At 34.7% G+C, this 15,998-nt stretch overlaps 1 protein-coding gene across 1 annotated transcript in view; it reads left to right on the forward strand.

Moving 5' to 3' along the window:
* LOC143238340 (uncharacterized) overlaps nt 1–7,173 on the forward strand; it is a 28,187-nt gene extending 21,014 nt beyond the window's left edge. The window contains exons 4-5 of the mRNA XM_076478487.1: nt 4,497–4,858; nt 5,207–7,173. Coding sequence (XP_076334602.1) covers nt 4,497–4,858; nt 5,207–6,054 — 1,210 coding nt within the window. The 3' untranslated portion in view covers nt 6,055–7,173. The remainder of the gene's footprint in view (nt 1–4,496; nt 4,859–5,206) is intronic.
* Nucleotides 7,174–15,998: the final 8,825 nt, after the last annotated feature.

Here is a 15,998-nt window from a genome sequence, read left to right on the forward strand (position 1 = left end):
AAACGTTATTGAAAGTATTATATGTGATTTTCTTAACACTCTAGCTACAAGTTTCACTTCGTTACATCTGGAGAATGCGAAACGTTATTGAAATTTGTATATCATGTATGACTGTTTTAACATTCTACGTTCGACTTTGCAATAACTTTTTAAAAAACTGTGGGCCCCCCGCTGGTAGAGCGTTATGTCTCCGGATTTACAACGCTAAAATCAGGGGTTTGATTCCCCTCGGTGGGTTGAGCAGATAGCCCGATGTGGCTTTGCTATAAGAAAAAAACACACACAAAACACAAAAAACTGTGGAACGTTATTGGCAATTTATACTTCGTATGACTATTTCAACGTTATTTGTAACCGTACTGACATTGTTAATGACACTTATGATTTTATTCGAGATGTTCTTTTACAATTTTCAAAAGCGATTAATTTTGTAAACATTTAAATATGTTTGTCTCTCTGACATTAATGTTGTATATGATGCTGACTGGTCGTGCGTGGTACAGTGGTTAGAATGCCAGAACAATGAATCCGAAGATCCACGGTTCGCGTTCCATTGCCACAGAAATTTATTCCACACCTTGTACCCGTGACTGCACCATAATTGTGATAATTCATAAATTTTATTAGTTCAGACAATAATAGCTCAAGAGCTAATGATGGATGCTGTTGACTAGGCAGCCATCCTTCTAGTCTATCATTTCAAAGTTAGGGACGTCTTTGTTCCTCTACGTAGCTGTATGTGAACGTTACTTATAAAACAAAAATATCCTCTTTCTTTTTTATTATCTAAGTAGACAATTTTCAAAGTGCTTGTGACGATTGCTAAGTACTCTTCAAAAACACTTAGAAAGAATTCCATTCATTATGAAACACAAGGTTATCCAAAAATGATGCTTTCCAGGTCATCAGGCCTGCCTTCATTCCAGGTATGTTAAGCCTAAACGTTAAGTCTGAATCCATTCTCATCTTCTCTTTGGGAAACGTATGTATAAGGGCTTGAACTAAGATATTTCTAACTGGGGCTGATGTTAATGGTTCCCAGTGGCACACAGACTTACATCGCTAAAATTCAGGTTTCGATACTCGTGGTGGGCAGAGCACAGATAGCCCATTGTATTACTTTGTCCTTAACTTGAAAACAAACAAACTGATGGTAATGAACATACGTCTAATAGTGTTTTGTTAAAGTAAAAATGTGTAAACGTAATCTTAGGCTGTTTTTAACTGAGGCTAATGCTAATTAACGTATGTCCAAATACTTGAACTATTGTATTCTTAACGGTGCTGACGCTCATGAACATGTACCTAATAGTGTTTTTTTTAAAAAGTAAACTCGTGTGGAAACGTCAGAAGTTATAATTATAGAACTTTAAGTACACTTTAAAGTTTTTCAGTGGGATTTGTTCTTTGAATTTTAATGTTCATAACAATTCAACATATCCATGCTTATTTTTAAAATAATTTCCAAGAAACCTTGATGGAACTTTTTTTTATTCATCCCAAGTCATATTTCGTTTTGTTTTGTTTTTTTTGCACTGCAGAGATCGAACCCAGTTTTTGTGTTATAAACCCTTAGATTTACTGTTAAGGAAACCCTCATATGCCCTAGGGGAAATACTGAAAATATAAACGTATTTTATGTTGTTGTTTTTTTAGATGAAAGGAAGACATTTTAAAAATATCCATCAAAATTACAATGGCGGACATTTTTTGCTTACAAAAACTTCATAATTTAGTTTTATATTAAATTATTTGTCATCGTCGAAATAAGTTCCAGTTCCACTTATTGTTATAACACAATTTGATGGCTTAGTCACTTATTTTAAGATTTAATTTGTGGATAAATTAGCTATAACATCGTTGAAATGAATTGTGATTGTTGTAATCCCATTTTAACACGTTAACCATACTGAGCAAGTGTGGTTGCATACTCAAGTATAAGCAACACGACATAATTTACTACGATTATTGTAAAATTTAAAGAAGCTTTCATTTGTAATTGTAGTGTAGCTACTACCACTGATGATTGTTCACAATGATAATGTGTTTTGTTTTGAATTGCAGTAACTGACAAACATTGAAAGCGCGTTTTATTTTCGCGGGAATTAGTGTTTAGCCTTGAAGACTTGTTACTAAACAATAAGACACCATTACCCGTGATAAGGATTTATTTCATTGTTAACTACAGTTAGTGTCTAGAACCGAAGATGCATTTTAATGCTAGCTACAATTAGTGTTTAGCCCGGAAGATGCGTTTTAGTGTTAGCTACAATTAGATTTTAGCACGAAGATGCGTTTTAATGTTAGCTACAGTTAGTGTTTTGCACTGAGGTTGCAATTTAGTGTTAGTTACAATTAGCGTTTAGCACCGAAGATGCGTTTTAATGTTAATTACATTTAATGTCTAGCACTGAAGATACATTTCATTGTTTACTACAGACTGTGTAACACTGACACTTGTTTATGTTAATTATTAAGTGTAGCGAATCTATAGTAGTGAAGATGTATTTCTTAACCATACAACATTGGATGTTTAATATTACAAAATGGTTTCTACAATACATATAATTTTTAATAACAATTAGTACTGACAATTAGTGTTTTGTCAAGAAGTCTTTCTTATCAGTTTAATTGATTTACTTAAAATATTTTTTGTTATCGACTTGCTATATTACCAGCACAGAAAGTTGATTTAAACTAGTCACTTAATTGTTTTACTTTGTGTAACTCATGCGCTGCCATACGCTGTGTGACATAAGGTGAAAATATAAATGTGTTATTTTACTTAAGTGGTTCACCTGATATCCATTTATAAACACTTGTAAGTAATGATAAACGATCTTTACGTGGAAGCAAGCGTTTATCAAAATACATAATTCACGCTCGCACTGAACTGTAAAATTAGTAGGCTTAACGTGTCGAAATGAATATCAGTGATTTTATTCTCCAGAGTGAAAGAGGGAATTGCTTCAACGCCCAGCGCGCCTAACCACTCAGAAGTACCATCAGAATGAAAATAGGGACGTTCTTAGCTGAAGGATGTATTAGTTTTCAGGCCTGATAGAGCGTGGTTCCAACCGCAAGTGGGCGATATTTCTAAATCAATTTCAAGGAGCGCCGACGCTTGCTGATAGAGTACGTTTCCGGCGCGTAGCTGTTAGCTCATCATTCATTGGTCCTCACTTGAAAGAAAGACTATATCCACTGTGTGTAACAGAAAGTAGACCTGAGCAACGACGCATAACTACCTGATTTATGTGCGAGAAGAGAATTGAATGTAGCGATATCACGAACGTCTGCTGGTTAGAACAAGGATAGCCTAATCAATGCATATGGGCTATTCAGCACTAGCTCGCTTTTTCTTCATAGTATTATTTTTCTTCTTCTTTCTGAATAGGATCTCATGAACATTCATGATACATTAATGTTTCTTTCTTTTCTCATACAACAGACGTCTTGTTTTTTAAGCTGTAGCAAACTTTTTACAAAAACATACACACTTTTAGAGAACATAACTTTGGAACTTCTAAACTCTGAACATGAACTTCTTGGGAGAAATTCACAACTATCTATTTGTGTACGTGCAGTGTATTATTAGTGCTGATTTATAAACAAGACTGAACAATGAAACTGTGATCGTTTATAGTTGCCGCTCAAAGCAAACGAGTTTATTGACTTTATTGTAAAAGTTATAACCTCATGTTTCAATGAATACTTCCATACTTTTAACCTTATGTTTCAATAAATACATCGATACTTCTAACCTTATGTTTCAATGAATACTTCGATACGTTTAACCTAATGTTTCAATGAATACTTCGATACGTCTAACCTTATGTTTCAATGAATACTTCGATACTTCTAACCTTATGTTTTAATGAATTATTCGATATTTACGGTTTTGAAACTTAGAGAATATTGTCAGAATTTAGTTAAAGAAATGAAACAATTTTCCAATTATTTATTTATTATTAATTATCAGTGTATTTTATTTATTTTAAGTTAGTGATAATATCAACTTAACCTTCTTGACCTTTAAATAACCGTCTTGTTTTATAACGTTCATTTCCGAAAAGTCCGTATATTGTAAAGTGTTTAATGATTTTATCTTTCTGCCTGTTGTAAATCTCAAAAGGAAAACAAGTGAAAGCGTTCATTTTATATGTAAAATACGCAGGAAACACAAACATTAAATTGTGGGATTAACTGGGATGTCAAATATAATATTTTTGTTTACAGTTTTACTCTGTGTGACTGTTATTATGGATCTGATAACCAACAATGATGGACACTCGTTTACTTTAGTGCAAAACTTGTTTAGATAGTTACAGTTTTGAAGCTGGTCGGATAATTCTAGGGATTAAGGAATACATTTTCAACATCTGTATTCAAGGTGACTTTTTTATTCAACCTATAAACAACCAAAATTTCGAATAATAAAATAGAATATCAAACATATCAAAATATGTCTTCTAATTACTTGTTTAAAAATGTAGGTATGGAATGGACTTAAATGGGGCAAGAAGAAAGAACGCCACCCGAGAAACCACGAGTACACTCAAAGCCTGGTTAAACGAACACAGAAAGAACCCTTACCCAACCAAAGGCGAAAAAATCATGCTGGCGATCATTACAAAGATGACATTAACGCAGGTGTCCACGTGGTTTGCTAATGCCCGGAGACGGCTGAAGAAAGAAAACAAGATGACATGGTCTCCGCGGAATCGTTGTGACGATGACGATGTGGATGGGGACGGTGATGATGAAGCCAGTAGAAACAAGGAGTTTGAAGATGAAGAATCCAGCAAGATGGAAAGAAATAAAGAAAGTGGCAAAGATGATGATGACCTTGGAGATAGTAAGTAATTACAAGGTCAAAATACAAGATCAGAAAGTTCAAAGTGTTTCTTGAAAGTAAGAGTCAATATTAAGAAACAATAAGGAATCTTGAAGGTTATATAAAAATTGTACAGTAATTTGAAATGATATATATATATTTTTCTGTACGTTTCTTATATTAATGTATTTTCTACCGTTGTGGAGGAGATTCATATAACCTTTCTCGCCTATTAAACTCTTTACATAAAACACAAATTGTTTAAAAGTTATATGTATATTAATCATCAGTGTCCATAGTTGTGTTTTAACTTACTGTTGATGCACATGATTTTAAAGTAGTTCTATAGTAAGATTTATATCTCTACAGGCTCACCAGATACGAGGAGTGAAATCCTTGAGGTTGACCATTCAATTCACTCTCCATCACAGCACGAAGACGTCGATCCCTCTGAGCGACTGAGACTAGATCTCAGGGAAACGAGTCTATCCAGGATGGGTCAGAAACGGATTGCAATATCTAGTCCGTCGTCTGAAGCTTCCCTCAGTTCTGATTCCGAACCCTCACAGCCGCCGATTTTAAGACTGAGTGATTCAAACCCAGCTCCTGAGCCTCGGACAACCCCCAGTAAACCAAGAATCTGGTCAATAGTGGACACGGCTACGTCCACCTCTTCATCTGTTGTGGGAAACTCATCGAATCTTCTCACATCTTCTTCCCCACTGGTGTCAGGATCCAACAAGATAAATCCTCTCCAGAGAGCAGTTCGTTTAGACTACTTGAGTCCATATCCTAAACCATCCTCTTGGTACTCTAACACATTGGGCAGCACAGCCATTCCCGGCTCTTTTCCTCTATCAAGTGTCTATAGCTGTCCACCTATTGTTCCTCCTGGTCCTGCACTAACCTCTGCGAATTCCGGCTCCTCCAACTGTACTCTAGTCTCCTCATCTGTCCTATCAGACTCTGCCAGTGTGTCAGCTTCCTTAAATCGGCTCAGGACAGCCGCAGCTGCCTTCAGTGGCAGCGATGTCGCACTGAACAAAGCAGGAGCAAGCAGTTCTTCCTCAGTTTTCAGCCTCGCTCTGCAAGGAGCTCGACGTACTCCATCCATACCTCATCCGGCGGGATCTGCTGCCGCTCTAGCCGCTGTATCCGGCAGTACTGCTGGAAGCCCCGTAGGCACAGTTCTTCCTAGGAGTTCTTTGATGTCGTGAGAATCAGAAGTTTTATAAACAACATTTATTTTGAGCCAGTAAAATTCGCGAGCGTTAACCAAGAGGATGTTCTCTGCGAGAACGTCCTCTTGGTAGAGGACAATGTCCATATAACGTATGTGCTTCTTATGACCAAAGACGAGCTGCCAAAACAACCTGATAAATGAAAAGAAGGTTTCAATGAACTGAACCTGTAAAATATGAACTATATTAAACAAGTTTCAGAATGCCTAAACAGTTTTCTGTACGAAGACGTCAACAATTCCATTACCAGGACTCGACATTTTCATTTGAGGTGACCAGGTCTGTAGTAAATGGACGTTAAGACCTTAGATGCACCATATCACTTTGTTTAAACTTGTATATATTATGTGAACTTGCGTGTCGCAAATACAGGGGAATGTTCGCTTTAACAAAAACATCAATTAACCTTTCATTATAATGATCATAGATTGTAACAATTACTGACATTCTAAAGATGTATCCATAAAACTCTTCTTGGCGAACTTGTTAAGAGGTGGTTTTCAAACTAGCCACAAACAGTTTAGAAATGCAAAGTTTGGAGAAACCTCTTTCAAGGAAGAAGTTACAGGACAAATAAATATGTTTTATGTAAAAAAACAACAAAACAACACGAAACGTATGTATACAAGGCGTGTTCTCGTTGCCCTCCATAGTATCAGTTGTTGTGGTGTATACTCCTTAAATTGTTGACCATTGTCACTTTATTGATATTGTATATGCATGTGGTATATGAGTGAAAATATTGAAATAAGCGTGTTAATTTATTGCTTTTGGAACCAATGATATTCTTCCTCCTTCTTGATGATTTTGATTGTTAATGTACCAATGATTTCACCCTGAAATAGTGACTAATTACATAAATCATAGAAATGTCAGATTGAAGCTATAAAATAATGGACTTCCCTTAGAATTTGGTATAAGTTGGACGTTGTGGTCATCCACACCGTAAGTAGATACATCACGATCTATGTTTAGCAAACTGGGATTTCTAGGGTTAACTGATAGACAACGACTTTATAAAACGTGTTTCAAAGAGAATCTGGGATGCCTGTAAGAGATTTTATTATATGCCAATAAAATTAAAGGAAAATGAAATGGTCGTGGAATTTAGTAATGTCATTCATCGCAAATCATTTCAAATTTTAGTTCCATGCCAACGAAATTATGTTTACAGCGCAAAACATTTCACACTTTAATCTTATTTCGATTTAACGGCATTTAGGGTGTTAAATTTTTCACACTTTAATACTATTTATGTTAAACGTTTTACACTTTAATCGTATCTGGAATTAACTTTCTTTATGGGGCAAAATATTTCACATCTCAATAGTATGTCAAGTCAATCCTCTTTTTATCATGTTTGGGCACACAAATAGTTCCTAAATGCAGAACTAGATGTTACATACAGGCACACACATTACAGTGTGACTGATTATGGAAATATAAAATAAATTACTCAAGCGTGAGTGCATATAGAAATATAAAATAAGTTACTCAAAGAAATAAAGAACAATTTTTTTTTATATAAGTAAATTTTTTTTCAAAGTAGAATGATTTGGTGAATATTTAAGTTTTGCATAAACATTTGAAAGACAAATATTTTTTACTCTTTTTGCTTAAAAGCAGGAAAAGCAAAATTTCCTTGTAATTGTTTTTGTGTTTTGGAAGCTATGTTTTTGTACGACTTATTTTCATGTTAAATACAAAATTAAGAAAAAAACAAACTTTTGTGAAAACGAAATATTTTTACACCGGGTGTTTTGAAAATAAAACTTTAAACGGATGCCATGCAAAAGCATATAAATCAACAAAACGGACCTACTATTGACATGGTACGGGTTGATCTTGTACAACAGTTCTGGGTTTTGGAGCTAGCAAGCCAAAACACTTAAAGCTGTGGGTGCATTATAAGAGTGACAATCAACCGTTTGAAATGGATGGTGGGTTGTTAGATGATGTTGAATGGCTGTGTTCCCTCTCTCCAGTAATTCAAGATTAGGGACTGTGGCACACTATAGTTTTTCTTAAATAAAAAAGTAAAATACTAATGATAATATGATATAACAAAATGGAGGTATTTGTACATCGTATTCAACTCGTGTCAAGTATTTGTTGTTTATATTGCTGAACACAATCTTAATCTTTATAACAGAACCAGGTAGGTAGTCATGTGTATTACTGTAGAATTTTGTTTACAATTACACTGACTCTTTGTTTTTTTGAGTTTTGGGGATTTTGAAACATTGTTTGTTTTTTGCTCAGAAGTAGAAATATAGCCATACAGACGAGAACAAAGAACTCCAAGACTTAGACACATATATATTTAGGTAACTCAATACTTTATTGAAAAAATCTCTAGTTAAATTTGTTAGACAGGAACGTGTTAAAGTTTAAACCTTTTCAGGTAAGTTTGGTTCTGTGGCCCCCCGCTAGTACAGCGGTATGTCTCCGGATTTACAACGCTAAAATCAGGGGTTCGATTCCCCTCGGTGGGCTGAGCAGATAGCCCGATGTGACTTTGCTATAAGAAAAACACAAACACACACTTGGTTCTGTGTATTACAGTTGTACACAAGCATCTGATACGGGTGAATTTGTTCTATAAGGAGATTTGTAGAGAACTTGAGATGTTCAATTACTTCACCAATCTGTTATAATTAGGCAAACAATTTAGGTGAAGTTTATGTCTGAAGCAAATAGCTTGAGTCATGTGTATTACTGAGGTAAACAACTTAAGTCGTGCCTGTTACTGCAGTAAACAACTTAAGTCGTGTTTTGCTAGAATAAACAATACTTGTGTGATAGTGAGGTAAACAACTTAAGAGTTGTGTGTTACTGAGTTTGCCGACTTTGATTTTGTTTATTACTGAAATAAAATATTTAGGTATTATACATTTCTGATATCAACAACTTAGGTCTTGTGTATTAATGAGGTAAACAACTTAGGTCTCGTGCATTAATGAGGTAAACAACTTAGGTCTTGTGTATTAATGAGGTAAACAACATAGGATTTTGTGTTACTGAGGTAAACAGTTTAGGCCTTGTGTATTAATGAGATAAACAACTTAGGTTTTTGTGTTACTGAGGTAAACAGTTTAGGTCTTGTTAATTACTAAAATAAACAACTTAGGTTTTTGTGTTACTGAGGTAAACAGTTTAGGTCTTGTTAATTACTAAAATAAACAACTTAGGCTTTTGTGTTACTGAGGTGCACAACTGGTTCTTGTGTGTTACAAATAAAATGATCATAATTTTCACGAAAGCTGTGTGACTGTTTGAAAATACAGTATTAACATAACTGAAGATTTTGCCTCTGAGATTCGAATTCTTAGATTTGTCCTTTGGCCTGATGTTTCTAAAATAAATCTTTTTATACTTGAAAATAAACTTGTAGTTGTGTGCGTTATAACACAAGAACAGGTAAAAAATCTCAGTTACGTGGTACTGCATTAAACTTGTAAATAATTTATAGTGTGTGTTAAGAGATGAAACCATGTTAGTTACTTAAGGTATGCATTGACGTAAATAACTTGAAGTGTTTATTATTGTATAAGAATTTGTAAATAAGCTGAGGTGTTTATTATTGGTCGAGAACATGTAAGTAACTTAGGATGTTTATTACTACACATTAAGAGGCAAATAATTTGAGATTTTAGTGCAACTAAATAAGACATATGCTACGCCAACTGCATGTGGCTTAAGATTTATATTTTTATCATATGACAAAGTTTGGGCTCTCTAGACCGAGATTTATATAGAAATTCAGCTTATGTTGTCTTATGTATAAGGATTATTCTTCAATGGTTCGAATACTCAACCTTGGCTAACTATACGTATTTTACTATGTTGGATGTACAAGTATTTAAAATAACATTATTACGGTCAGAGCTAGATGAATGAGTTTTAGTTTTATTCAGCTATTAATATGTCTTGTCATCCAAAGTTGTCAATATAGGCCTTTATCACCGAGGGATTAAAACTAGAAACAAAGTATATGGATGAGTTTTACTCATTGTCTCTCGAGTCCCGTCTTTAATAATTTATTTCTTTTCTATTTCTCCGGTTTTTCTTAAGAGCAACTACCACCCCGTAACTGGCTGGGATAGTTTATATGTGGGACGCTGTGGGGTCGAGACTCACATCTGCTCCTAATTGTTAAATGTAAATTTCTTCCACATGCGAGGCATGCGCACAGAAGCTACATCTGGTGGAAGGTGTACCTCGCAGATTCATAGCTATGTAGTTATCTCTTGCATGAAGACGTATCGTATTAGTGTTGAACTGAAATATGCGTTATGGTGTTATTAGTCCACCCTATGCACATGTTATATTTTAATAAATATATACGTAAAATGGAATAATATTTATGTATATTACAAATATGTATATACCATACAGAATGCATTATAAAATGATGCAGCTCTTCAGGACTTCAGATAGTTAATGGGTGCAATTTTTAAAATATACTGAACATCTTTGGACATTTCTCTGTGAGCAAGATGATCAGATAAGAGTAGAACGGTTACTTAAATACGCGAATTACACATTGTTTTGCTCAGGTATATTAGCAGTTGTAAATGTTTTCTTCGATCGTCCTAAGGTGTTACAAGCTCATTACAATTACACTTCGTGAATGATTAATTAACACGTTTTTTTAGAACCCTAATAATGTTATGATAATTTGTAATGATAACTAAATAAAATTGTACCCTAAAGACGTAAACTGTTAATAGTCTGTAGAACGAAATACAAGTTTTTTGAGACAGCAGTAAATTATTCCATTTGAACAAAATGTGATTTTTATTGTCTGTTGATGAGAAAATTCAGAAACAACTCTGAGTGTGAGTTAAACTTCTAGTTTATGCACATGCGCATTTCCTTGTTGTTTTTCTTTTGGGAGGGGGCGCTATTTCACGTTTCTAGTTGCCATGGAAACCATTTGGTAGGGCACGAAAAACATTTTGTCAGGAAAATACATAACGCACAAAAACTTAAAGTAAAGTAGACAAGGTTAATAATACGTAGATATTTCTTTCTTTCTGCATATCACGAGTCAGCGCCATTATTTTATGAAACAAAAGCTCAGTGATCGTCGTTTTCTTATAATGAATTTATTATGATTACGTGCTATATACCTGTAATTATCTATCAACATTACATGCACATTATGTATATATTTGCCTATCTACATTATATATATATTTACTTACATGTATCATATGAACACATGTGTGTGAATGTAATGACCCACATAAGTTTCATCATTCAAAGTTGTATTTCTTGATGTCTTTTATGTTTTATGTCTTTATGTTTTTTCTATAATTATTCAGTTTTGATGTCTAGTAATCTTCTGAGCTAAAGTCAGCCAATTACTGCTCCAAATAAACTTAAAAGGTTGCGTGTAGAGGGGAAGAGAAGGTGAAAGCGCATACGAGATTTGAACATGGTAATTGCATAGGGACCAACCTCGAAAACATAAGACACATGAGGTTTAATATGATAACTTCTAGAGTTATGCATGATAAATTAACATGTATAAACCTTTCACCCACCAAGAGTAGTTTCGGGTTGCATGTAATGCACTATTAAAGTAGCTCGGCATGGCCAGGTGGTTAAGGCGATCGACTCGTAATCCGAGGGTTGCGGGTTCGAATCCTAGTCACACCAAACATGCTCGCCCTTTCAGCCGTGGGGGCGTTATAACGTGACGGTGAATCCCACTGTTCGTTGGTAAAAGAGTAGCCCAAGAGTTGGTAGTAAGTGGTGATGACTAGCTGCATTCCCTCTAGTCTTACACTGCTAGATTAGAGAAGGCTAGCGAATATAGCACTCGTGTAGCTTTGCGCGAAATTCAAAAATAAAAAAAAAAACAATATTCAATGTGGGAAGACAATCAGAAAATAATCTTTCTACATCGACTTAAAATTTAACACAGGATCTTTTCAAATCGACTGAATGACAAATGAAATTCGTTTTGGATCGCCAGGTTTTTTCTTTGGTTATTTTTACAATACAAGGTGAGAACAAAGATTAGAAAAGTCCTAAACAACGCTCAACTTAATCCATTCACTTTAGATTTTGTTCAGAATTGGATATTAGGATTTTAAACACGTAATATTGTTTGTGGTTGTGCACAAATATATACACAATGATCTATCAGTGCTCCGCTTACCACGGGTATCGAAACCCACTTTCAAGCGTTTTAATTCCGTAGGCGTACCCCTGTCCTAGTGAAGGGCACATGTCAATTTATTGTATGCTATAACTTTACTACTGTGTTCCTTAAATATTTCAAAAAAAATATCGGAATGAAATACAACCATTAAATATGCAGTCACGTGAGGTATAACTTGAAGAAAGTTGAAATCAAACCAACATTGTTCGGCGTTAAACAGGGAGCCAGTAACTGTGTAAAGGTAAGGAGACAAACGTGTCTGTGTGATTAACGTACCGAACTGTAGGTTTGTGAATGAAATGTTCGTGTCTCTTTAATACCACCAACAATAACAACAAAAAACAAACTTCTCATTTTATGGTAGTGGGCGCGTAAGTAGATGATAGGAAAATCCCACTATTCGAGCAGAAAAGAGCAGCCTGAACGTTGACAGTGGATGGTCTTGACCAGTTGCCCTATCAGATCACAATTAAGGACAGATAAGTAAAGACAAAAGGCTAATGACAGAAAAAACGAACAGTTGTCACAAAACTGGCCACTGTACAATGTAAAACGATTGACAAGAAATATAGAAAGAAAACAAAAATAATTTTCAGTTAGACTCCCATTAATAAAGAAAAACGAGTTGGATCAGCTGTTTCTGTTCTCTTGGCCAACGGGGTAAACAGAACCGCCATTTTGAACATAAATTCTTGGGTGTTAAAACTAAAAATCCACTGCGAATGGATAAATATTGTTGAATCTTGACTTATTACGTACTAAATCACCTATTCTGTGTACAAAGACGGTTGAAAAAATTCTTGATAAGGTTGATGATGAAAATTGATATCAGTAACCATAATAATGAAAATCTAAATAATATCACAAGTTTTGTCCTATGAAACTGGAATTTTTATCTATAATCTGTATATTTGACGGTGTATCTCAATATATGTACTGGACAAGGTAGAGTCATAAATTTATTTTCTGAGTTAAAAGAGCATTACATAGAAAACTTGCTCGTTTATAATAATAATAAAAATGCCTGGAGAAGGAGCTAAAAATTTACTCCTTTAAATGATCGTCTAAAAGCATTTTTCTTATAGTAGTTCATTTCTTCCTGTTAGAATCCTTCGGGAGTAGCTTCCATCTAGCGGCCACTAATGAACAATTGAAAACGTTTTTATCGCCCAGTAGCACTTAAGCCTAAAACCCGACCAAACGGCCGCTTCATGACATGCGAATATTAACAGATTTCCACTTTCAGTCCATAAAAAGATATCATGAAGGGGGGGGATTATTACTTTCCAACAATCTGTCTGTATTAGATAGACCAGCGCCTTCGCAGATCTCATTGCATATGTATGTGATACGGCATGCGGCCAAGAAAGTGGGAACATAACGGCCACGAAGAAGCTTCCTATTGCTTTTTAATGTGTTCTCAACTTTCCTGAATGCTGCCTGCCTCTCATATTGCACAATATTATTTTCTGCTAAGTGCCTATTGATGAAAACCACCGCATCCTCATTTTAACACTCTGGCTGTCCGTCTGATCTAGAGGAAGTAATTTGCGAAATTCAAGCCCGCCATGAATATAGATATGTAAACACACACACACAAACATATATATATATATTAAACGTATTTGTAGAATCTTTCTTTGGATGGACCGATAAGGGGATTTTGGTGATATACTGTGTGCTTAATCTTTGTTATTGCTCTCTAAGCTTTATTGTGAACAAAACACATAGATGACAATTAAGAAAGAAGCTGGGTTAAGATTTCTTTTTAATTTTTAAAGCAGAGTGTGGTTTAAGCGATCTTGCAGATAGAAAGCCGCTGCCTAGTGTGGCCCACTAGTGGTGACTAGTGGTGAACCAATTTGTTCCTCCAGTATTCCCAAAATTAAAAAATACCTCAACGAATTGAAAATACTTACATATTAAGTGCAAGTTATCAATTGAAGTATTGAACTCGGGCATAATATGTTGAGATAGGTAAGACTGTAAAACAGGTGAATAGAACCAATCTTTATCTGGTGTTAATTCGGTCAAATGTGACTCAAAAGGAATTAGACTGGATACACATGTTTCTCTTAGTGAAAACAGAATAAAAAACCCATCATACTTGTTTATTTTACAACACAGAAATATGGCATGCGAAACACGTCCGTGGTGATAAAACTAAGTCAGCAGCTCTGTGATATCATTGTTCGACGACAGCAAAGCGGGATACAAGTTTGATCAGGCGAGTTCTGAGTATTAGCTACTAGATGAAATATCTATTTGTACCCGAACTACAAGCTTTAATAATACTTTTATCACAAGTCTAAATTCTATTAAGACTTCCCAAAATGTTACTTCGACCACTTCTTCATCAGGCAAGTTTCTTTAACCAGAAGTGAAAAACAGTTTCCAACTTTTGTAACTTAACATGTTAGCAACATGTTATAATGTGACAGCCAATCCCACTATTCGTTGGTAAAAGAGTAGCCCAAGAGTTGGCGGTGGGTGGTGATGACTAGCTGCCTTCCCTGTAGTCTTACACTGCAAAATTAGGGACGGCTAGCGAAGATAGCCCTCGTGTAGCTTTGCGCGAAATTCAAAATACAAACAAACAATTCTCTAAACCTAAACGGACACCGAAAATACTTCATATTTTTGTTTGTTATTTGAGAAGCACAAAGCTACTTGTTGGGCTATTTTTGCTATGCCCAGCAAAGGTATCGAGATTAGGTTTCTTGCGCTATAAGCCTCCAGACTTACCGCTAAACCACTAGATACTATGTTGTATAGTATTATAACGTGTTGGAAAATAATTACGCTATGTAACAAAATTTTTACTTTTCCTTGTTCCTGGGCAGAAAGTGTTATTCCCCAACCGCTTATGCTTAAAGTAAATGGAAAAGATCTTTTTTCTCTTCAAACTTTGCTTTTGTGGCCTGGAAGCGTATAACGAAAACATGATGAGAGATTATATTTGGGAGCTATTACGTGAAAGTGATTTACATTACAGTCGAAAAACTACTAACTTCTAAACATTTTTCTTCATTTTTGTATAACTTAGTATAAATACATGTAAATCTTGATTCATATGTTGTTTTATTCAGATCTTATGTAAATGAAAATGTGCAAATTTGCCCGTTTTTACATAGATAATAGGTTAATTTCTAAAGTTCATTATCCGGGTCCCAAAAGCAAAGTTTGAAGGGAATAATGGCCATTTTCTGTACTTTTACAACATAAACAATTAAGAAATGACACATACTATCCAAGAACAAAATTTGTGTTGCATAGTGTTGTACGTGAAGATACAAACGCTAAAACGGAATACTGTATTTTTAATTTCACTTCGAGTGGAAAACATAATGTGTGTATTCAATGTTTACAACAGTCATTTTGTTGCGTTTGTTTTTATTTAAGAAAATAACCTAAACAAAGCTTAATTACATGAAATGAGTGTTTGGTGTGTTTTTACTATAATAAAACTTCAAGAATTACCAAACTGAAATAAAAATTTCAGCTGTTGTCGTTTTGTTACTTAAAACAAGAAATTCTGCAACGTCATGCAGAACATAGAGGTAAATTTGAAATATTTGAACTATTGCTTAAAATTACGAACTAGTTAGGTCTAACAACAGTAAATATCTCAAGCTCGCAAAAAATAAAGAGTTCTATACAAGCCTGTTGTTCGAGAAATATTTTTTCCGAAAGGGGGACAAAGTATTACACACTCTGTATGCTACGAAACAGCGTAAAACACGAA

This window comes from Tachypleus tridentatus, chromosome 13 (assembly GCF_004210375.1).
Source record: "Tachypleus tridentatus isolate NWPU-2018 chromosome 13, ASM421037v1, whole genome shotgun sequence".
NCBI lineage: Eukaryota > Metazoa > Arthropoda > Merostomata > Xiphosura > Limulidae > Tachypleus > Tachypleus tridentatus.